This window comes from Sorex araneus, chromosome 7 (assembly GCF_027595985.1).
Source record: "Sorex araneus isolate mSorAra2 chromosome 7, mSorAra2.pri, whole genome shotgun sequence".
Lineage (NCBI taxonomy): Eukaryota > Metazoa > Chordata > Mammalia > Eulipotyphla > Soricidae > Sorex > Sorex araneus.
This window is the reverse complement of record NC_073308.1, coordinates 9,811,543-9,833,799: the sequence shown is the minus strand read 5'-3', so window position 1 is coordinate 9,833,799 and position 22,257 is coordinate 9,811,543. Positions and strand designations below refer to the sequence as shown.

General features: G+C 46.0%; 1 protein-coding gene across 1 annotated transcript in view; it reads right to left on the bottom strand.

Moving 5' to 3' along the window:
• TNS3 (tensin 3) overlaps positions 1 to 22,257 on the bottom strand; it is a 269,039-nt gene that overhangs the window by 14,771 nt on the left and 232,011 nt on the right. Inside the window, exons 21-26 of the mRNA XM_055144430.1 lie at positions 20,922 to 21,559; positions 20,214 to 20,300; positions 15,931 to 16,062; positions 7,185 to 7,280; positions 6,357 to 6,434; positions 5,316 to 5,393 (exon numbers count right to left, since the gene is read on the bottom strand). Of these exons, the coding sequence (XP_055000405.1) occupies positions 5,316 to 5,393; positions 6,357 to 6,434; positions 7,185 to 7,280; positions 15,931 to 16,062; positions 20,214 to 20,300; positions 20,922 to 21,559 (1,109 nt within the window). The remainder of the gene's footprint in view (positions 1 to 5,315; positions 5,394 to 6,356; positions 6,435 to 7,184; positions 7,281 to 15,930; positions 16,063 to 20,213; positions 20,301 to 20,921; positions 21,560 to 22,257) is intronic.

Sequence of the window (22,257 nt, the reverse complement as noted above, 5' to 3'; positions counted from 1 at the left end):
CACCAGGAAGAGAGAGAGAGAGAGAGAGAGAGAGAGAGAGAGGAAGAGAGGAAGGAAGGAAGGAAGGAAGGAAGGAAGGAAGGAAGGAAGGAAGGAAGGAAGGAAGGAAGGAAGGAAGGAAGGAAGGAAGGAAGGAAGGAAGGAAGGAAGAGAGGGAGGGAGGGAGGGAGGGAGGGAGGGAGGGAGGGAGGGAGGGAGTCCAGAAACATCAACAGATGGGCACAGAAATCTAAAGAAATCACTGAGCTCATCAGAACTTTCAACACTCTGCAATGCTAACCTCAGTCAAAGAAGCAGCCCTCTCAATTCTTACCAAAATGAAGAGATAATTGGAAAAGAGATTCAGTAATCTTGGAGAAAGATTGATGGGGAAAAAATTTTTTTAAAAGATTCATTTAAACAGAAATGGAGGATTTAAAGAATATAGTAGCAGGTATTAGGAACAGAATGAACATTGAGCAAGTGACCTCAAGACAAGACACACACTTCAATAAAGATAAAAGAAAGGAGTTTATTTTCTTTTCGATGAAGAAATTGAAGATACCTAGTGAATAATAGCAAGGGGGTAGCCTCCAAATGACAGGACCTTCAGAAGGAGAGAGGAGAGTAGAAGGGCACTGTGGCAGAGGAAACCATCCAGTTTGAGAAGAAACTCTATACTTATCTTGAAGGACCAGAGAATGCAAACAATAGGCTGTAGAGACAGTCCAGCCTGCAAGATACTTGTCTGGCACACAGCTGACTCAGATCCGATCCCCAGAACTGCATATGGCTCTCCAGCACCATGTGGCATGAATTTTTAGCACAGAGCCTGGAGTAAGCCCAAGCACCGCTAACCTTTCCCCCAAATACAGTTCCCCTACCCCTCAAAAAAAAAAAAAAAAAACTCTGACAAAGTAACATCAATACATATTGTAACAAAAATGGCAAGACATAATAGAGAGATTTGTTTTAAACAGCAGGAGAAAAGTAGAACAAGGGAAATGACAAAATTCACATCAGATGTTTCAAAAGAAATTCTACAAGCAAGAAGTGAATAAAACAATATGTTCGAATATTGAATGAAAAGAACCAACAGTCCTCTATTCTGCAAGTACTCAGATTAGAGGCAGAGCTAAAAACATTCTTAGAAAACAGCAGATGAAGGCATTTATTGCATGCCAACCAGCTCTGCAAAGAAAGGCCTCTTTTTTTTTAAAAAAAAATGTTGAATGGCAAAAAGTGACTTCAAAATTCTTAGAAAAATAGCAGCGAATTCTCCATGTCAATAATCTCTCTCCAAATGAATGGGCTGAATCCCCCTACTTAAGGCATAAAGTAACCAGATGGATCAAAAAACAAAATTGTATGTCAAATTGTTTACAAAAGATATAATTGAATTCTCACAATTAACAGTCTTAGAGTGAAAGGACAGAAAACAATCATACGAGCAAATGGTAGATTGAAATTGGCAGAGACAGTCACATTTGTATTAGACATCCAAGTTAATGTAATTAGAGATAATACTGGACATTACATAGTGTGATTCAGGGATTAACAGATAAAGGACTTAATTCTGATCAATATAAATGTACCAAATGAAGATCCAGAAAAGTTTATAAAGCAATAGCTAATAGAACTGAGGATATACGAAGAAAGCCATGCAGAATTACTGGGAGACTTTAAGCAAATCAACTAGAACATTAGAAAGAAAACAATAGCTCTAAGTGAGGAATGTGAAGAACCTGGACTAGTAGACAAATCCAAACAGCTGAATACACATTCTCCTTCAGTGTACATGGAACATTCTTGGAATAAACCACGTGGTGGCACATAATTCAAGTATATCCATAATGTCATTAAACTAGAAATCATATCAAGTATCTTTTCAAAACACTATGCCATGAAAATAAAAATTAATCACAAAAAATAGGGGAAATATCCAACATCTGGAAACTTAACAACATACTGTTAAACTACTACTGGGTCAAAGGGGACATTAAAGTAAAATTGGGAAAAAAGATTCCTAAACTAGAAGGAAGACACAAAGTATCAGACCTATGGGAGAAGCAAAGGCAGTATTCATGGGGAAGTTCACAGCAAAATAGGCTTATCTCAGGAAACACTGAAAAGCTCTAATCAATAAACCAAACTTGCAGTTTGAGAAACTGAAAAAGAACAAGTCAATCCCCAATTAAGTAGCAGGAAGAAAATAAGTCAATCTAACCAATCACACAGAAATCAAGAAAACATACAAAGGGCAAATGAAACCAAGAGCTTCTAAAAAAATTAAGTAAACAAGATTGACAAAATCTGAGCTAGATTCACAAGGAAAAGAAAAGAGAGAGAATCAAATAAATCGGGTCAGAGACAGAGATGAAAGATGCCAAGAGATACCTCAGAAATACAAGACATCTACTCAATGGAATACTATGTAGCTGTTAGAAAAGATGAAGTCATGAAATTTGCATATAGGTGGATAACTTTTTATGGAAAGTATCATGTTAAGTGAAATGAGTCAGAATGAGAGGAACAGACATAGAAAGATTGCACTCATTTGTGGAATATAAAGTAACAGAATGGGAGACTAACACCCAAGAATAGTAGAGATAAGTACCAGGAGGACTATTCCACAGTTTGGAAGCTGGCCTCATATGCCAGGTAAAGAAGCAGCTCTGATAGAGAAGGGATGACCAAGCAAAGGGTGCTAGGCAGGCCCACTAGGGATAGGAGATACGGGCTGAAAATAGACTATAGACTGAACATGATGCCTACTTAATACACAACACCCACAACACCCAAAAAGAGAGAGAGAGCAAAAGGGAATGCCCTGCCACAGAGGCGGGGTGGGGTGAAGAGGACAGGGTGGGGGTAGTGGGAGGGATGCTGGGACCATTGGTGGTGGAAAATGGGCACTGGTGGAGGGATGGGTACTCGATCACCGTATGACTGAAACGTAAGCATGAAAATAAATTTGTAAGTCTGTAACTTTACCCCATGGTGATTTACTAATAAAAATAATAAAAACATGAAATAAAAAAGAAATACAAAAGTCATTTAGGTTACCACGACAAATATGTGTAAGCCAGTAGCCAGGAGAAACGGAAGTGGATGAATTCTTAGAATCACACACCTTCTCAGATACTACTGATCAGGAGGAAGCATCTGTACACAAAACATCAGATAAGGGGCTAATATCCAAGATCTATTAAAGTGCTTACAAAGGTCAGCAACAAAAAACCTCATGAAAAATGGAGAGAGGAAATGAACAAACACTTCCACACAAGGCCATGTGGATGATCAGTAGACACCAGAGAAAGTGATTACTGCCACTTAATTATTAGAGAAATGCAAATGACAACATCAATGAGTTATCATCATACCAGTGAGATCAACACGCACCAAAAAGAGTAAATAAAAACAACGTTGGCAGGGATGTGGAGGAAAAAGGGACCTCCATCCATTGTTGGTGGAAATTTTGCATGGTTCAGTCTCTATGGAAAACTGCACTTGATCTTAGCCAAAAGGCCGAGAAGCGATCTATGGAAAACTGTACAGAGACTTTTCCATATGACCCAGTGATTTCATTTCTTGGCATCTTCCTACACACACACACACACACACACACACACACACACACACACACACACACACACACACGCATTCATTCAAAGAATATGTTCACATCTATGTTTACTGCAATGTTAAGTTCAATAACCAGGATATGGAAGCACTCCAAATGTCCAACAACAGATGTTTGGATGAGAATGAAGAATGAAATGATAAAGAAGCTGTGGTATATTTACACCATGTAGTACCATGCAGTCACAAGAAAAGATGACATCAGGCAGTTCACTTCAACTTGGAGGAAACTGGACGGCATGGTACGTGAAATCAGTCAGAGGGAGGAAAATGATGAATAAACTCACTCACGTGTAGTGTATAGTGAGACCAGACAATGGAAGTGATAGTATCAAATGATATAAAACCCTTGTCCTGTGTTGCAGGATTGAAAATATCAAGATAGGAAGCCACAGCTAGAGGGGAACAATGAATTGAAAGGAAGTAACACATTCTGGTGAAGGGTCTGGGACACTTTGGTGGTGGTGAGGTCATTAATACTTTTGTCAACCTGTGACCTAAAGTATAAGCAGACAAAAAAATTAATCTAAGGACTCATATAAAATGTACAAAGAACTTGCAAAAGTTAATAATAAAACAATCTTATTTAAAAACAGACAAAAGACTTTAACAGATATCCTACAAAGACACAGAAACAACAAATAAGCATATGAAAAGATTTTCCACCTGATTAACAGGGAACTGCAAATAAACACTGAGACAACTTTACAGATCTACTAGAAAGACAAAAATCCAGAACAGACAACACAAAGCACTGGTGAGGATTTGGAGTAAGACGAAGTATTACTATTGGCAGGAATGAAAAATTGTACAGTCATTTTGGAGGACAGTTTGGCAGTTTTTTACAAAATTAAAACATATTTTTAATGTGTGAGCCAGAAACTGTACTAATTGATGCAAGATTATCTTGATATAAAATAACGGAATAAATTGCACATATATAGAGACAGAAGGTACATTGGAAACTTATGCACACCTTTCTCTCAATTCTGGTGTTAACTTGCACTATTCTAAAAAATGGACTGGAGTGAGAGCACAGCAGGTAGGGCGTTTGCCTTGCACACGGCTGACCCAGGTTTGATTCCTCCGTCCCTCTTGGAGAGCCCAGAAAGCTACCAAGGGTATCCCACCTGCACGGCAGAGCCTGGCAAGCTACCCATGGTGTATTTGACATGCCAAAACCAGTAACAAGAAGTCTCACATTACTGGTGCCCACCTGAGCAAATCAATGAACAACGGGATGACAATGCATTCTGAAAAATACACTCCACTAAAACTGTTTCAAAATGCCATAGAGATCTGTTCTCTGGTATCCGCATCATGCTGAGTTGCTGGTCAAAACTGTGTTCCAATGGAGTAATCTGTGAATCAGTCATCTCTCTCACCCACCTTTATAGCTGGAGAGACAATCACTCACAGCCTGTCTTAAAGCATTTCCCCCAGACAACACAGGAGTTGACATTGCTTTAACTGGATTTGGTTTTGTTTGAACCAACGGGCTATTTCTAGCCTGTGGAGTCTGGGTTCTGTCCCTGCCTGACACTTGGGGCCCCACTGAACAGCCCTGCTGAGCTTTCTATAAAAAGGAACCTCCTTCAAATACCCAGCCTGCAAAAGAAACCCCGACACTGGAGATGAGAGGCCGAACCTCTGCCCTGGGACCTGCGTAAATGAAGTTGATGCTGAGGACTCACCTGCTCCCTGCTTCAGCAGCTCGGCAGCCGAGTTGGCTGCAGTCTGAGGTGAGCTTTCCGCTATCTCCTCCAGAGGGTCTGCAGGAAGGAGCAAGAAGACGTGGAAATGAGTCTGGCTCAGAGAAGGAATCTTCAGGGCCACGAGAGACCAGCGACCAGTGATGGGGTGTTCAGAAGGTGGCCCAACAGGTCTGCAGAGCTGGGCCTTTTCCTTCAGGCCAACACAGCCCAAACAGAGACACTAGCACCCCAGTCTGGGAAAAGTAGGGATGACACCATACAGCAGGGTATCTTTCAGATCAATATTAATTTATACTAAAAATCAAATTGCAAATCACATTTCTCTATGATTTAATTATCATCTTTTGGTGCTACAGTGTAATTACGTAAAACTGAGGCTGTCTAGAAAAGCTGGGATATTCAGACATCACTGTCTACTGTAGCCTGGTTTCAACAATAGGTATTGTCACACCAACACGAAGAGAACCGTTCATCCAACACCTAAACTCCACAATGCAAACACTGCATATCTGGAGAACCCTAACAATGAAATGGAATTGATTCTGAAGTGTTCCTAGTTTAGAATTCTGCTCTGTTGGCTTTTTGCCATACTCAGCAATGATCAGCAGTTGCTCCGAGCACTGTGGTTAGGAGCCCCACCTGGCCGTTTACTCAGGGGCATACCTGGAGGTGGTGAGGGCCATCCCTGGAGGTGGTGGGGGTCGTATGTGATGCCAGGATTCAAACCATGGTTGTGGCCACATTTTCATGTAAGGCTTTAACCTCAACTTTAGCTCTATGGGCCCTTATTTTTGAGCTACAGAAATTCTACTCCATGGAAACCACTCAGCAAAGTCCCTAATGTAAGCAATACGACGCTCCCACAGGTCTCCTTTCCTTGACCTGGGGAAACAGATCAGTATTCTTTATGCTTTACCTAGAGCACACAATAGAAAGAACTTGGAATCAAGGATTTCTCAGTTGGCCTGTGTGGATGCCCGATTCCAGTGAGACTGATGCGCTACAGAGGTGACTACGTACCTCTGTCTGGAATGAGCAGTTTGCAGGGCAAGGCCAAGGCTGTAATGGAATGCTGACAGACCAAAGCTGTCAGGCTACCTGCAGAGTGAGAAACAACAAACAAGTGTTAACAAGGCTCCGAATACTGTAAGGCTTAGCTAATCTACCTGCCAAAGGAAGGCCATAGAGTGTGACACTCATATTTTGAGCAATTAACATGCTTCATTGTTGTGGAAATTTGAGCAAATTTTCAATGAAGCAACAAGATCAACAAAATAACTTGAGTATATGAGGGAGACTGCAAAAAACCTTAGTAAAAACCATAACACAACAACAAAAACCCTCATGTCTTAATTTATAAAGACTGCAGAATCTGAAACTAGGGAAGTTGAGAGCAAGACAGTTCCAACTTTTACCACATAGTCTCTGTAAAGTGCTTCCATGGTTTATGGGAACGAGATGTATCAGCCCTGTCTCACCTGAAATTAGTACCTGCCTCACCTGGGCAGCTCATGTAGACTTCCAGCTAAGAAAGCAAGGTCAGGAAGATTCCAATTTCAGGGGGAATGGGAGGGGAGAGGGGGTTCAGGATGGCAGGACCCAAACGGAATTTCCACTTCCAGAGTGGTACTTTTGGTGTGTTTAGTTTTTAAACCATTTTCCAGAACAAATTCAGAACCAATTAATTTTATTTTAGGTCACTGATAATCCAGATTAGAGGAATTTCAGATTTGGAAATGTAAGTAAATGCCAGGAGTGAAGCAGTGGAAGGGCGACGGCTCTCTCCTGGGAGAGCACAGACAGTCCACACTTGCATGCAGAGAGAATCTGTGCAAACTTTCGACTCACCGAAATACGGCTCATTGGAACACCCTTTCAACCGCACACCCTTCGGGGTGCTCTCTATCAAAAAGTGCCGAACAAGTTCGTTGGCCAAATCTCCACCTGTGTGGTAAGAGAGTTAAGAAAGAAAAAAATAATTTTATTTTTAATAATAAGAGTATGAAGAAGAAAAGGAGAGTGAAGAGTGAGAAACTGGATTGACTGCCATGAAGGCAGCCCTGAGCAGAGCACTACTGACATGGGCAGCAGCTGAGCCTTAGGGCAGCCACTGGGTACCACCAATATATTCACACGCATGCTCCCGGGAGACGCAGTAAGGAGCAGGAGCTGGCAGCCAAGAGGAATGCAGTCCTCCAGCTCCATCCCCTTCAAGAGTGGAGCCTAGAAAGGCTCGGACTGCGGCCCAGCTCCACCAGGAGCAGGCCCAGCGGTCTGCAGCCACCTTGTAGCTGACGCCATGCACTGTGTGCCTGTCCACAGTGCCCAGAGCCTAGAGAGGACAGGCAGCACAGTGCCCAGAGGGGAGTGGCAGGCGCAAACAAAGGAGAGCAGATGGCTGTGAAGGTGACAAGTTAGCCACTCTTCCCTCTGTCTGCCTGGATCCTTGGCAGTTGGAAATCTCCTGACCCAGGACTCACCTGAGTGGATTTGGTTTAAACTACCCAGAGTAGGCTCCCAGAGACAAGTATACACACAGCAACGTGACACATCACTATTTCTCAAGGACAGAACTCTTGCCCTAACAGGAAATGGCCAGATGCCATAGGAGGCTGAAAAAGATGAAAACGGAGAAAAGAGCAGTCTGTAGCTGGGATGAGGGAGGGAAGCAGCCCCTCTGCACTCATGTGCCAGGAAACAGAGCATGGTCTGGACCCCGGTGATGGCAGGGAGTAGGAGGACCCAGAGGTTGGTCCCTGGGGAGAAAATCCTGAGCTCTGCACCTGTGTTGTTTCCTGGGTTCAGAGGAAGGTGGCGGCTTGTCCACTCCTCTCTCCTGCCATATCCTGCTCAAATCTGCCCTTGCACTGGCAATCCTGAATGTGAAATCCAGGGACAATGAAATAAGGCAGACTTGGAACTTCCTGAAGCCTATTTAGTCACCTTTATCTTAACACTGAGTGACAGCCAGGCTGAGTGGCAGATGCCTGCCTGGAGCTAAGAAGAAACTTTAGCCACCATCTTCCATATCTTACAAAAGATGATGCGAGGAATAAAAAGAAAAAGATAAAAAGAGAAAGGGAGGCCTGACCTGGTAGTCTTCAGGGCTTACTCCTGTGCTCAGGCATCCCTCTCCTGGTGGGCTCAAGGGAATAAATGGGATGGATGCGAGTCACTGAACCTGGGGTGGCTGCATGCAAAGCAAAGGTCCTAACTGCTGGAACACCACTCTGGCCCCTCAAGCATAAACAAAACAAACAAACCAAAAAAAAACTGTTGCGGGTTATTTTTTTTAAGTGAACTAAAGCTAAGGAGCCAGACAGCTTCCCCATCTACTGATAGATACCCCCATGCGGAGACTTTCCTTGTTATTCAGATTGTTTTCAAGCAAGGTCAAATGCTTGGGAAAATGCCTTAGATCCTTCACAATGAGACTGAGTCAGCTTTTCAGCCACTGAAGCCCTTATTCAATCAGGTGTTTGGTGGAACTTCCCGTGAGGGAAATCTGGGCGCTAAACTAACTTCTTCTGGCTTACCACTTCTATCTGATCTACACAAAACCTCCTTCTTAGTATGCAAAATCCACAGATCTGGGGTCTGAGCACTGGAACCCCTCCCAAACTCACCACTCACCCCATCCATTTAGAACACACCACAAATACGACAAAATGACCTTCTCTATTTCCTGAAAAAAAAAATCCTGGCTGTGCCGAGGGTAGATACTTTAACAATAAACCTCATTCTCTAAGGTCTAGGTCCAAGGGGATTTTCTCCAAGAAACTCTGGAGAAGTTCATCCAAGGACTTAGATAAACCCTCTCAGGAACTAAGGAACATGAATGAGGCAGTGGGAGGGTCGGTCAATAGGCTCCCTAGCCAAAGTGATTTGGGAACCTGTCATTGGTTCCCCTACTCCTGTGAGCCCGATGGCCTTCTGAGGAGAACTGTGACCTGCTGCTCAGGTCTACCATTGGCTGTCATGTAGGGGTTGGGGACTGAGAGTATGGAAGACCTTCCACCTTTCCTGTCATTATAAGGAATCTTTCCCCTTCTGTGTCAGTGGTAAAGAAGGGCAGAAAAGGTGAGATCAACCTACCACCAAGAGTCGATACACAGAATACAGCTTATTCATACCATGGGTCCGGAACTTGGCAATTAAGAGACAAAGAACAACATACCACTTAAACAGAGAATGAGGCCAGAGACATTGAAGAAGGGAAGGGCCTCGGGCTGACCTTGGTTTGATCCCATCACGTACATGGTTCCCAGTTACCACGAGGGCTCACTCCTGAGCATGGAGCACTGCGAGGTATGGCCCAACCTCTCCCCCAAATCTATATTGAAACACTCGTGTGATGTTGAGTATAAACAAGTTACCAAAAAATGAGCAGTCTATTTGTTTTCTTATATCAAGCTGAAAATAGTTGAAACTGTGTAGTTTGAGGTTTGTATTCTGGTGCTTAATAAAGAATAAAAACTTTAAGCCTACGATTCACGGAGTAGGCCTCTTGTCCTCAATGGAAATGGTAGAATAATTGAGCACATTTTCTGTATACTGGGACAGGAAATGAGTAGCACACTGGTGTTGTTGGAGACAAGTTTGTCACTGTGATTAAGACATGGAAGTCAGTCACTGTATCACTGTTATCTCGTTGTTCATAGATTTGCTCGAGTAGGCATCAGTAACGTCTCCATTAGTCCCTGTCACGTGCTATTGTAGCCTGATGGCGTATTGGGGGCTCTTTCAGGGTCAGGGGAATGAGGACTGTCACTGTTACTGTTTTTGGCATATTGAGTATGCCACGGGTAGCTTGCAGTGTGGGCACGGTACTCTCGGTAGCTTGCTGGGCTCTCCTAGAGGGATGGAGGCTTTTGGGGTGGCCTTTAATCACCTTTACAGATGTTCCCAGTCACGCATATAATATAACATATGTGTTATATATATATATATATATATTACATACGTATATATTACATATATTATATATATATATATATATATATTTCCCTCTATGATTTGTTGCCTACTGTCTGAACCCTTCAAATATGGTTAGGAGTTATAATTTCAAATAGGGGTAATTTGATGATTACTTACAAAAATCAAAACAAAACAGAAAAAGACAATTGAATCATTCTGAGCCACAATGAAAAATAATGTACAACAGCCTACTAAAAACTGTCCTATACTATAAATTCTGCCAAAGAGACTGATCTGTAAATTTCAAATGGAAAAAATTTTTTGCCACCGGTGAATGGGTTAAGAAAATTGAACTAAAGAACTCTCTTAGGCGGCATATCAATTTCAGTTCCTTACATTCCATTAAAACACACATTTCTTCAGGGGGATTGCCCCATAGCTGGAAGCCTGCTTCATGAGCAGAGGGGAGAAGGCAGATGGAATAGAGAAGGGATCACTAAGAAAATGATGGCTGGAGGAACCAGTTGGAATGGGAGATGCATGCCGAAAGTAGATAATGGACCAAACATGATGAACTCTCAGTGTCTGTGTTGCAAGCTACAATGCCCAAAAGTAGAGAGAGAGTATGGGGAATATTATCTGCCTTAGAGGCAGGGGGAGGGTGGGAACGAGGGGTATACCCGGGATATTGGTGGTGGGGAATGTGCACTGGTGGAGGGATGGGTGTTTGATCATTGTGAGATTGTAACCCAAACATGAAAGCTTGTAACTATCTCATGGTGATTCAATAAAATTTTAAAAAATAAAAAAATAAAATAAAACAAACATTTCTTCCTTGTCTAGTTGGAGATTTCTCAGATACTTAATAATCAAGGCAAAATGTTAACCAATGCTATAAATTCAAGGTCAAATACTTTACAAACCACTGTATCACTGCATCACTGTCATCCCATTGCTCATTGATTAGCTCAAGTGGGCACTAGTATTGTCTCCATTGTGAGACTCCTTGTTACTGTTTTTGGCATATCGAATACACCAGGGTAGCTTGCCAAGGTCTGCCGTGCGAGTGAGATACTCTCAGTAGATTACCAGGCTCTCCGAGAGGGGCGGAGGAATTGAACCCAGGTCAGCTGTGTGCAAGGCAAATGCCCTACCCGCTCCGCTATCACTCCAGCCCCTTAAAAATCACAGAAATCTAAATTATTTAAATTTAAGTAGCAAGAATAGATGTACTATGCAGTAAATATAGTAACAGAACAAGTTGGCGGTTTTACTTATAAAGGTAACCAATCTGGGCCTGGAGCAATAGTACAGTGGGTAGGGTGTTTGCCTTGCACACAGCCAACATGGGATTGATTCCCAGCATCCCATATGGTCCCCTGAGCACCACCAGGAGTAATTCCTGAGTGCAGAGCCAGGAGTAACCCCTGTGCACCGTCAGGTGTGACCCAAAAAGCAAAAATATAATAATAATAATAATAATAATAACATTTTAAAAATAAAAAAGGTAATCAATCAATTATAATAAAAATATTTCATGAAAGCAGAAACCAACTTCACTTCTAGCATTAAAAGTATCCTAAGGTCGCTAAATAACAATCTATAATATAGTATTCAAGTAAACTGAGGTAGTAGAGCATATTGAAAAACTTCATCTACCTATCTATTTACATCACTTACAAGAGTTTGGTTCCATATTAGCCTTTCTTACAGACAGAATTCAACAGTAAAAACAAAAAGCAAATTGAAAAGTGGTAATGTTTTAAAACAATCAGATTTTGGAAGAGAGCATCTATTGGAGAAAAAGAATAGCTTTAAGAGTTGATGATTTCTATCTGTGTAAAGTGAATAATGAAGCAGTGTAACAAATATTCAGTTCTTATAGTTGTGTAAGAACTTGTACCAAAAGCAGGGTACAAGTACAATGACCTGTCACTGTCACTCTGTTGTTTCTCTCTCTCTCTCTCTCTCTCTCTAATTGATTCACTGTGAGAACAGTTACAGGGCTTTCAGGATCAAGTCTCAGTCATACAATGTTCAAACACCCATCCCTTCACCAGTGCACATGTTCCACCACCAAGAACCCCAGCATACCCCCTAACCCACCCACCCCCACCTGTGTGGCAGATGATTTTCACTTTACTCTCTCTTTACTTTGATTACATTCTATTTTCAACAGAAATCCACTATTATTATTTGGAGTTCCCCCCCAGCAATCAGACCTGTTGAAATGGTATCATTAGATCATATGTTTTCTATTGTTGATAACAAAGAGCACATGATGTTGCACGGTCGTGAAAGTGGCTGCTCAGCTTTGGGATTCTGGTATTTTAGTAATTAAGCTCAGAGGTATTTCTGCCAGCAGTCGCTGCATTCCAAGATTGGTTGCTGTGCCTCTGGAATCATGGCTGTTCAGGAGTAGAGGAGCTATTCGTGGGGGGCCACTTGGGGTTCTCATTTGGGTGGGGAGCAGCGCCGGTCCTGCCCCCCATATCGCGAGATTCCCGTGCGGCCCATCACTGCAAGCTCCTACCTCTCTGTCCAATTGACTCTGAAAGGTGGCAGTCGCCATGCTGCTGCAAAGGGGAAAAGACCAAGGGACAAAAACCCTTTCTCTCCCGGGGCTGCACGGGGGCCGTAGCTTAGTTCACAGTCCAGAGTATATCTGCCAGCAGCCACTGTGTTCCGAGATTGGTTTCTATGCCTCTGGGATCATGGCCATTCAGGGGTGGGAGAGCCATTTCTGAGAGGCCTTTTGTATATCAGGAAAGGTCTATTGACTGGAGAAATAGTCCCAGTCCCACATACCGGATCCGTGTTAGTAGAAGCTCAGTATTGCCGGGACTCTATTGGAGAAGGCGGGGATGCTGCACCTTCTCCATCTGGCACCCCAGTGTTGTTGGTCCAGTCAGGGGTCTGGAGCATTCTCCGGCCTACAGTGTCCAACGGCCTGGATTCTTCACTGCTGGATGTTGCGGCAAGATGGTGCGAGGGGCGGGTTGAGGGCGTGACTTCCGGGGGCAAGGGCGTGCTGGAGGCTGGGATGGAGCCTCCCAGTTCCAGTGTCCCCACTCGGTTTGGACAAATGGTCCCAGTCCCACATACCAGAGCCATGTTAGTAGAAGCTCAGTGTCACCGGGACTCCATCTGGAGAAGGCGGGGTGGCTGCACCTCACTGTCATTCTGTTGATCATCGATTTTCTTGAGTGGTCTCAGTAACGTCTCCATTCATCCTAGCCCTGAGATTTTAGCAGCCTCTCTTTACTCGTCCTTCCCAACAATGCCACACTGGAGGCTCTTCAGGGTCAGGGGAATGAGACCCTTCACTGTTACTGTATTTGGCATATGAATATGCCACGGGGAGCTTGACAGGCTCTCCCCCGTGAGGGCAGTAAACTCTTGGTAGCTTGCCAGGTTCTCCAAGAGGGAAAACTAGGCTATCAGATGTTGTGTGGCCAGAAGCCTGGTTTTAGAGTCTCTGGATGTTGGCCATTGATGGGATTACACGGTGCTGGGGGCAGGTTCTGGATGTGACTGCCTAGCTACTGGAAAATGGGGGATCTGGGTGGAAGAGGCCCAGTCCCGATCCGAGTAGCCTTGGAGATCTCGGCCCTGGGTCTCGTACATCTGGGTTCCTCTGCCGGTTCCTTCATGGTGAGGCTCGTCCAAATGTGTGGCACGTGGCCTTGAGCACTCATTTACCTGAGCACTTTTAAATAAAATAGTAGTATTTTTGCCAATACATTGGTGCAATTTTTAACCCTAATTTTTATTAAATTAGTGAATATGTAAATATTAGTATTTATAAGAACTGTATTTATAAATGAAACAAATGGTATAAAGTAGTGTTTTAATCTGAGGAATCTACAGCCCTTAGCCTTAAAAAAATAATTTGTTTTTCTTATATCTTAGGGTGAGTGAAACAGAACTATCACCAGAAAGTAACACTTAACATTATATACAATTAAAACTAGTAACTTTTTAAAAAAGATACCGTTTACCAATTTTGCATTCTACCTCTGTTGTTTAAAAATAGATAAATCTGTACATTTAGGTGGGTAAGTTAACACACATTTACACTCATTATTCTGTTTATTATAATAAACAGAATGCTTTAAATACTTTGAGAAATATCCAGAAATTAGCTATTTTTTTTTTTTTTTTTGCTTTTTGGGTCACACCCAGCGATGCTCAGGGGTTACTCCTGGCTTTGCACTCAGGAATTAGTCCTGGCGGTGCTTGGGGGACCATATGGGATGCCGGGGATCGAACCCGGGTCGGCCGCATGCAAGGCAAACGCCCTCCCCGCTGTGCTATCGCTCTGGCCCCCAGATGAGGTTTTTTTTTTTTTTTGTCACACCCAGCAATGCATAGGGGTTACTCCTGGCTCATGCACTCAGGAATTACTCCTGGACGTGCTCGGGGGTGGGGGTGGGGTGCGGGGGACCATATGGGATACTGGGGATCGAACCCAGGTTGGCCGCATTCAAGGTAAATGCCTTACCCACTGTGCTATCGCTCCAGCCCCAAATTAGCTATTTTGACAGAAAAACTAAAAATCAGTTTTACAGAACTCTGTACCCTAAAATAAAGAATAAAAAAAACCTGTTTCCGCACAATTTAACCAATATTTATTTTAATTGATACAAAATAAATATTGAGCAATTACATATGATATCTATGATATGTTGGCACACTGACTAATAGCAGCTAATGACTAATGGTTAAATTGGTTAAGACATGGAGATATCATGTTGAAACTGGTGGCGTCAGCATGAACTCATGATTTTTCTTTTTTATTCCCATTAAGGTAACTCTGGGATCTTTGGGATAAAATAAACAGTGGAGGTGGGTTCCGATACCAAAAGAAAAAGCATGAAGGGATTTTCCAGAAAGGGGCAGTGGCCAACACACGTCTGCTTACTAGCCATGCTGAGCTGTTCATGTCAGCAGAGCAAATGGGCTGTGTGTAGCTATGTTGCATGATAAAAAGTGTTAAGAGTCAGTAAGTAGGTAACTGGTAGGTAACTGGTCTATATCTATAGATAATTTGGTGGATATTCTGCAGTCTGGTGGCATAGGAGGAGAAGACACTCTCCACTCCTTTGACAAGCAATCATCCAGTGATTCAAGGCTCACTCGCCTTTTTGATAATGTACACATTATTGTGGAGGTGACAGCAGTGGTGTGGAGGGTGTACCCTAGTGCCAGGACTGATCCCAGGCTCACACATGTGTGCTTCAGCTTGAGCCTCAGCCCTGATCCCCAGGATCACTGTTAATCTTCTGAAGTGCTGGGTAGAGGTGCAAGAAGTGTACAAAGGATGGCCTGTCTACAAGAAAATATGAAGACTGTTCGCACCACTGGAGAGGCACTGAGAAAACACGGGACCTACACGGGACCTATGAGGGGTAGATGCCAGTGGAAGCAAGGAAGGCTGCTGTCAAGGGCCTTGGAGGAAACCTGATTACTATCAGTAGATGGGTTAATTAAACCAATAAAATAAAAATTCCAAATAATTAACATTCTTTCTTGAACCAGGACAGGCCTTAGTGAAGTATGCCTGAAAAAATACCAAGAAGAAGAGTAGAAGTGGTACAGTGCTAAGTCACCTGAGAGCACACTGGCACTCACAGAGCGTAGCCCAACAGGCCAGCAGACCAAGACTGATGCCTACCTTTCTTGTTCAGTTGCAGGACTGACGGGGGTGGAGTGGCCACCTTCATAGCCAGGCCGTAGGCACCTCGAAAGGAGTGGCTGTCCCTGACGATGAAGGAGCCAGGTTCCTTGTCCTTCAGCATGGCGATGGCTAGAAGAAGGGGAGGATGGGTGTGTTGAGTATTTGCAAGATGCAGGACCTTACTGAGGAAAATGTCATGAGACTCCCTTTCTCTTTTTGCAAATGGCTAAGAAGGAGCCAGCCAGGGTCCAGCACAGCTGGATGAGCAGTTTGGATCAGTAGAATCCTTCCATGTGGGCACTGTGGCAGAAGGGGGGTTGGGAGGGCCTGAGGGAGGGGTCCGGGTGTGGAAGGGGAAGGGCATGAAGGCCCTCCTTCAGATCTGAGAGACACCAGTCTCTTTAGCCAGCTCTGCCTTCACCACGAGCCCTGTGGAACCCAAACAATGACACGAAGGCCCAGGAGCCATCCATGCCAGCTTCTCTGCCGGCCCTGCTGTGGCCTAGGGGGTCATGTCCTCACATGGAAGTTTGCAGTTTCTTAAGAGGTTCTAGATTATGTCCCTTCAGCAGGAGAAAGTGAAAGAAATCACCAAACACACTTTATCAAAAAAACACCTCCCATCCACCCAGAGTTACTGAATATTTAATACAAATACCAAGATTTGCCACAGGGATGGCAAAGATGCAGCTGCTCTATCCAGTGGCTAGCAACCTCTCCTGTCAGGTCAGAGCTGATGACTGAGCTGAGCTGGGCACAGTGGCCCCCAACTAGGTGAGGTCAGAGGGATAGGACACTGGCTAGGATGCTCGCCTTGCACACAGCCAACCTGGATTCGATCTTTGGCACCCCACATGGTCCGCCAAGCACTGCTAGGAGTGATCTCTGAGTTCAGAGCCAGGAGTAACCCCAGATCACAGAATGATGTGACCCCAAACATAAATGAAATAAAAATCCTTAAAAGAATCCCCTAAAATATAATTTCCTTCTCTATGTTTCTTAGCACCCCCCCGGTCACACTATCTCTATGCCAGGCCTTGGGAGACTGTCGGAAATCACCCCCTAACTATATCCCCAGAGTTGCAACAGTACCTGGGCAATGCAGCTTAAGTCTTGGAATACAAAAACAAGGAGAAAAAATGTACTCAGAGAAGAACTGAAAACAAGGGCAACAAACCGCAAGCAGTTGTGACTTTACTCTATACTTGAAGGTGCCTGCTGATCAGCACCCAGGCTCTGCTCCAAATGGGCCCACTGAGTCTGGGTTTGCTCAATAACTGTCCGTAATGTCTCTGTCAACTTCATACCTTGTGCTGGAGCCAGGTGGGGAAAAATAGTACTGAGTAAGTGGGCAGGCTGTGGGCTCACTCGGGGCTGCCCAGCTGTCCCTAAAATTTTGACAGTCTGTGTGTATGTGTCCTTGTGTATTTTTATGTCTCACCATTTGTGACCAGCCCCCACTGGACAGAAGTGAAGGTGCCAATCCTACTGGCTTTAGACAATAAATAGTTCATAACATGAAATAAGGGGGTCAGAGTAAAAGTCCAAGCTAGATGCTTTCAACAGACCAGAACTTTCTCTAGGACCAGAAACAGATCTCAAAAGTCTAGAGACTTTTACCATTTACAGAGTTTTTTTTTTTTTAAAAAAGTAGGAATTTCAACTATAAAAAAATGCAAGTTGGGGCTGGAGCGATAGCACAGCGGGTAGGGCATTTGCCTTGCACGCGGCCGACCCGGGTTCGATCCCCAGCATCCCATAAGGTCCCCCAAGCACTGCCAGGAGTAATTCCTGAGTGCAAAGCCAGGAGTAACCCCTGAGCATTGCTGGGTGTGACCCAAAAAGAAAAAAAATCAAGTTTATAGTCATGGAAATGCCACCTTTCAGTTAAGTGGGTAGATGAAGGGAGAGAGAGAGAGAGAGAGACAGAGACAGAGACAGAGACAGGCAGGCAGGCAGAGAGGGTAAGGCCAGGGCTCTGCCCCAGCAGTGAACCCCGCAGTCTTCACACGTCCAGTCCCAGCCCTGATCTCCAGACCCTGGGATAAGACCACTGGCTTCTCCTGTCTGCTGCTCAGGGGCCCTTCCCGCTCTCCTCTGTAGGACCAGGCCACGAGACAAAGCCCCAGAGCACACACAGGAAGAGGGAGGGGGGTGGGTTCTCGCAGCCCTGTGGGAGAGGCTAGACTCTGGCCTAGGTGTCAGCTCCCCACCTGCAGCCCGCAGATTCGCCCGACACAGGGATCTCCCGGCTCTGCTCCTCAAAGTCCTTCAGCTGTTCCTAGCTCACAGGGCTGACGAGGAGCCGCGCCCACGGTGCTGCGGCCCGCAGTGTGCAGGCACCGCCAGGGCCGCCCTGCTAGTTCTTGGGAGCCATGCAGCATGAGATGGAGTCAGGACCTCACTGTACCCCAAGCTGTCTGCCAGTCCAGAGCCTTGGTTCTATTTTCAGTCATGACAGATTAACTGTGGTAAAAGCGTCTCAGCGTCACGGGCTGCAGACTCTTGAGTCACGCGGCCATGAGAGCGAAGACCCAGCAAGCCGCCAAAACCCAGTCCCCAATGTCAGGGGGCCATCACCAGTGGAACTGGAGGCATTCCTTTATTTCTGAAACAGATGAGCTGGACTCTAGGTGGCCCTAGCCCCATGGGCCCCTCTGAAGGGGATAGCCCGATCTCTCCTTCTCTCTCACACAGATGCCTTCTGGGGCAGCAAGGGAAGCAGACCCTTGGAGACTGCAGCTGGGACAAAGTGGTTTCATTTTGATTTGACTTTGTGACCTCTTTTTCCATCTGAGGTATTTTTATGTCAATCCCAGAAAAAAAAAAAAAAACCTCAAAGTAATCTTGCTACAGTGACATGGGAGCAATTATGCTCTAATGAAGGTTCTATGGATGACATTCCTTTTTGCCCATCCCTGAAATGTCACTGTAGCTTTTCCCAGAAATGAGGAACAAAACCAAACCCATGAGCACATTCTCACACAGGAAGATGTGTGGCATGAAGTACCCAGATGATGGCAGGTGTGCTTGTAGATTCCAACCGAAAAACCAACAGTGGCACACATCTTAGTTCATCTGAGATGGGCCATCCCAATAAATGGTCTCAAACATGTGGCTGAGACAAGGCAAAGGACAATCAGAGTTTCTCCTGCTGTGTAGCCCACCGGCCCTCGGCCCTGGCGCCAGCTCTGTCACCGCATCCCCAACAGTCAGCCTGTGTCAGAAGCCAGAGGTGGCTCAGTCCTCCAGAGCCTGTCCAGCCCCCTAATCTCAAAGCCACACCAGCAGAACTGGAGGGTCACTCTGTAGCTCCTCACTCAGAGCCTGTGTGGTGGGATGAGCTAGCCATCGAGGGGCCTGAGGCAGGAAGAGTGGGAAGTAGCATGTGGCGGCCCTGGGGCCCTTCACATGGGGAGCACCACAGCTACAAAGGCAGGATCAGAGCCCAGTCAGCGCTGAGGGCTCCCTTCCCCACCCTCTCCAAGAAGACAATACGCTCACTGAGCCCCTGGAAGAAGTGTACATTCTTGCCATTTTTACTATCGACAATGCATCTCAGTGAGGAAGTTGGACAGTGTTTTCCTGCCAGTCAGTTGCACTTCTGAGAAGGGACAGCACTGGATGATTTTCTTTCCAAAGCTAAGCTAAGAAGGCATCGGAGCAGCCAGCTGCATGCTGACCGTGGCCAGTTCTCGATTCATTCCTTTCTTAGAGCAGCACCAGGCGTGCTGGGTACTGGCCACCTGCTGCCTACTTCCCTGAGCAGCACTGTCAAGCCCCTGACGGCTGCTTCAGAGAATGGCCTGCACTTCTGCATCCATCTCTGCTGAGGACAGTCTGTCCTGGGGGGAGGGGGAGACCTCAATTTCTCACAAAGACCCAGTGGATTCTGCCACAGAAGAAGAGCTAGAGCCCAGGAACACTCAGAAATCCTGCCTGCCCCGTCGAGCACATCGTCCCTTCTCCCGAGCCTTGGTTCTGGGACCTCCAGGCTAGATGGAGACTGGGGCCGTCTCCTCATCACCATCTGCCGTCTGGCTGGCAATGTGGCAGCCTTGGCTAATGAACTCCTCCAGAAATCTCACTGCATGCCGGCAAGCCCACAGCTCCCACCTCTCACTGATCACCAATCACAGCTGCAACCAGCTATTTGCCAGGACACAGCTGCAGCTGACCTTTGAGGAACCCAGCATCCCCCCAGAGACATGTCACAGGGTAGAAACCTTTTTCTAAGCCTTCGAGGCAGTGAGGAGGCTCTGACACCCCCATTCCCTTACCTTGTTCTCGGGAGATATCTGCTTTGTACCAGAATTTGGATGTATCTTGGACAAAATTCACAGACAGATGCTTGTCACCTGAATTATCTGCAAGAAAGAATTTAAAAACTTTAACTGCACACTGTACCTGGCTTGTAGACTCACAGCTAGCTCCTAAGGAGCAAAGGTTGCCGAGATCCACCCCACGTGAGAGGAATGTTGCGAGAAGCACAGAATTGCTGGTTCTAGGCAGTGGCAGACCAGAGCACAGCAGGGGGAGAGCAGAATGTGCTCGGGGATTCTGCGACATGCCTTGGTGATACGCATAGAGAGGAGCAAATACAGGAAGCATGGAGCTACGGAATAGGCACCAGTTTCTTGTCTGTACATTTCTACACATCTGAGATCTTTCATAATTGAATTTTGAGTGAATTTACCTTTTTTTAAGTTAATTTCAAATACCAATGATTCTGAGTGCAAAGAAGATACAGCTCTTGCAGATACCTGCATTTTCTGCCTTTGGATAAATCTGACATGAATGCATGCAGGGACGAGATCCACCAGCACCAGCTCTAGGCCTGTACTTGGCTTTGGACTCACAAGGTGAAAGTCTACCCCTTGTTGGCTCAGGGTTTCCCTGCACACATGGAAGCCCTCACCAGGGCCACTGGGTAAGTCCCAAAGACCCTTCTGCACAAGTGAGCACTGTGGCTCATGCCCACCACCTACCTGGAGAAGGTGCTGCTGCCTCTGCAGGCTTGGAAAAGTCCGGAAGAATGTTTGGGAACGGGATGCTCATGGTGCTGCCACTGTGGGGACTGGAGAAGCCACTGGAGGAGGGGGAGATGGAGCCGAGGGAGCGCTCTCCCTCTGAGGCCCGCTTCTTCTCAGGGAGAGGAGGCTGCCCAGGCAGAGTCAGCCCCTGGCCCTGTACAACGGAACTGTGCTGGCCACTGTGTCCAGGCACCAGCATGAGAAAGTCGTGGGACAGGAAGCCACTGTCAGCGGCCGGCATGACGGGCCTCGAGGGCCTGGGGGGCTGGGACGCTTCGTGAGACTTGGTCAGCAGAGCTGCTGGGTCCTCCAGGGAGGGTAGAGCACTTCCCAGGGGAGCAGTGCCAAAGGGCAGGGAGGTCTGGCCACTCGGAGTGACCAGCACTTCCGGAAGCTCCACCAAGGGCAACTCCTGGCTGTGGAAAGAGGCCACGAGCTCTGCAGGTGGGAAGTGGGGGTGTCCGGGGCCATCCTTGCCAGGGCCGGGGAATTCGCCAGCACCAAGGGGGCCTCCTGCAGGCCGGCTGGCTCCCGGCAGGGTGAGTGTGGCCGTGGGGGTGTTCTCCACCCATGGGTGCTCAGCTGAGGAAGAGCTGTGTGAGAGACAAATCAGCCGTAAGACAACACCCAGCCGAGGGAATACTCAGCATCAGCTGTGCTGTGATGATGGAGCCCAGCACGTGAAGCTGGAGCGCAGAGCCCAGCCCCCTGCACAGGATTCGGTTCCTGCAGCCCCCTACCTACCGTTCTCTCCCTCCTTGCTCTAACCTGGCAAAGGTCCTTCCATCCTTCCACTCTCCAGGACCACACTTCTAACCATGCCCGCAGTGTACCCCACTACAACCCTGTGCGCTGGAAATGCTGCTATTCCCTCTGGTCCCCCAGTCAGGAGCAGCTGCATCTACAGGGTATGTGGAGAGTGTGTGTGTGTGTGTGTGTGTGTGTGTGTGCATGCGCGTAAGCGTATGCACGTGTGTGCATGTGTGTATGTGTATATGGGTGTGTGTATATGTGTGCATGTATATGCGAGTATGTGCATGTGTCTGTTATGCCTGTGTATCCATGGACCCAAAACCAAGGAAGATGTTTCACATGTCTCTGACAGGGCCTTAGGCTTGGCCATACACCGTGCTTTCCCAAACAGCCCTGCCCTGCCACTCACTCCTGATCTCCAGCCCAGGGCAGGACCCCTTTCGTGCCTGGCAGCTGTGACTCAGGAAACAAAGCCCATGATTCCCCAGCACCTTCCTTAGTGTCAGCTCAAGCATCACTTCCGTGGATGTCCTGTCCT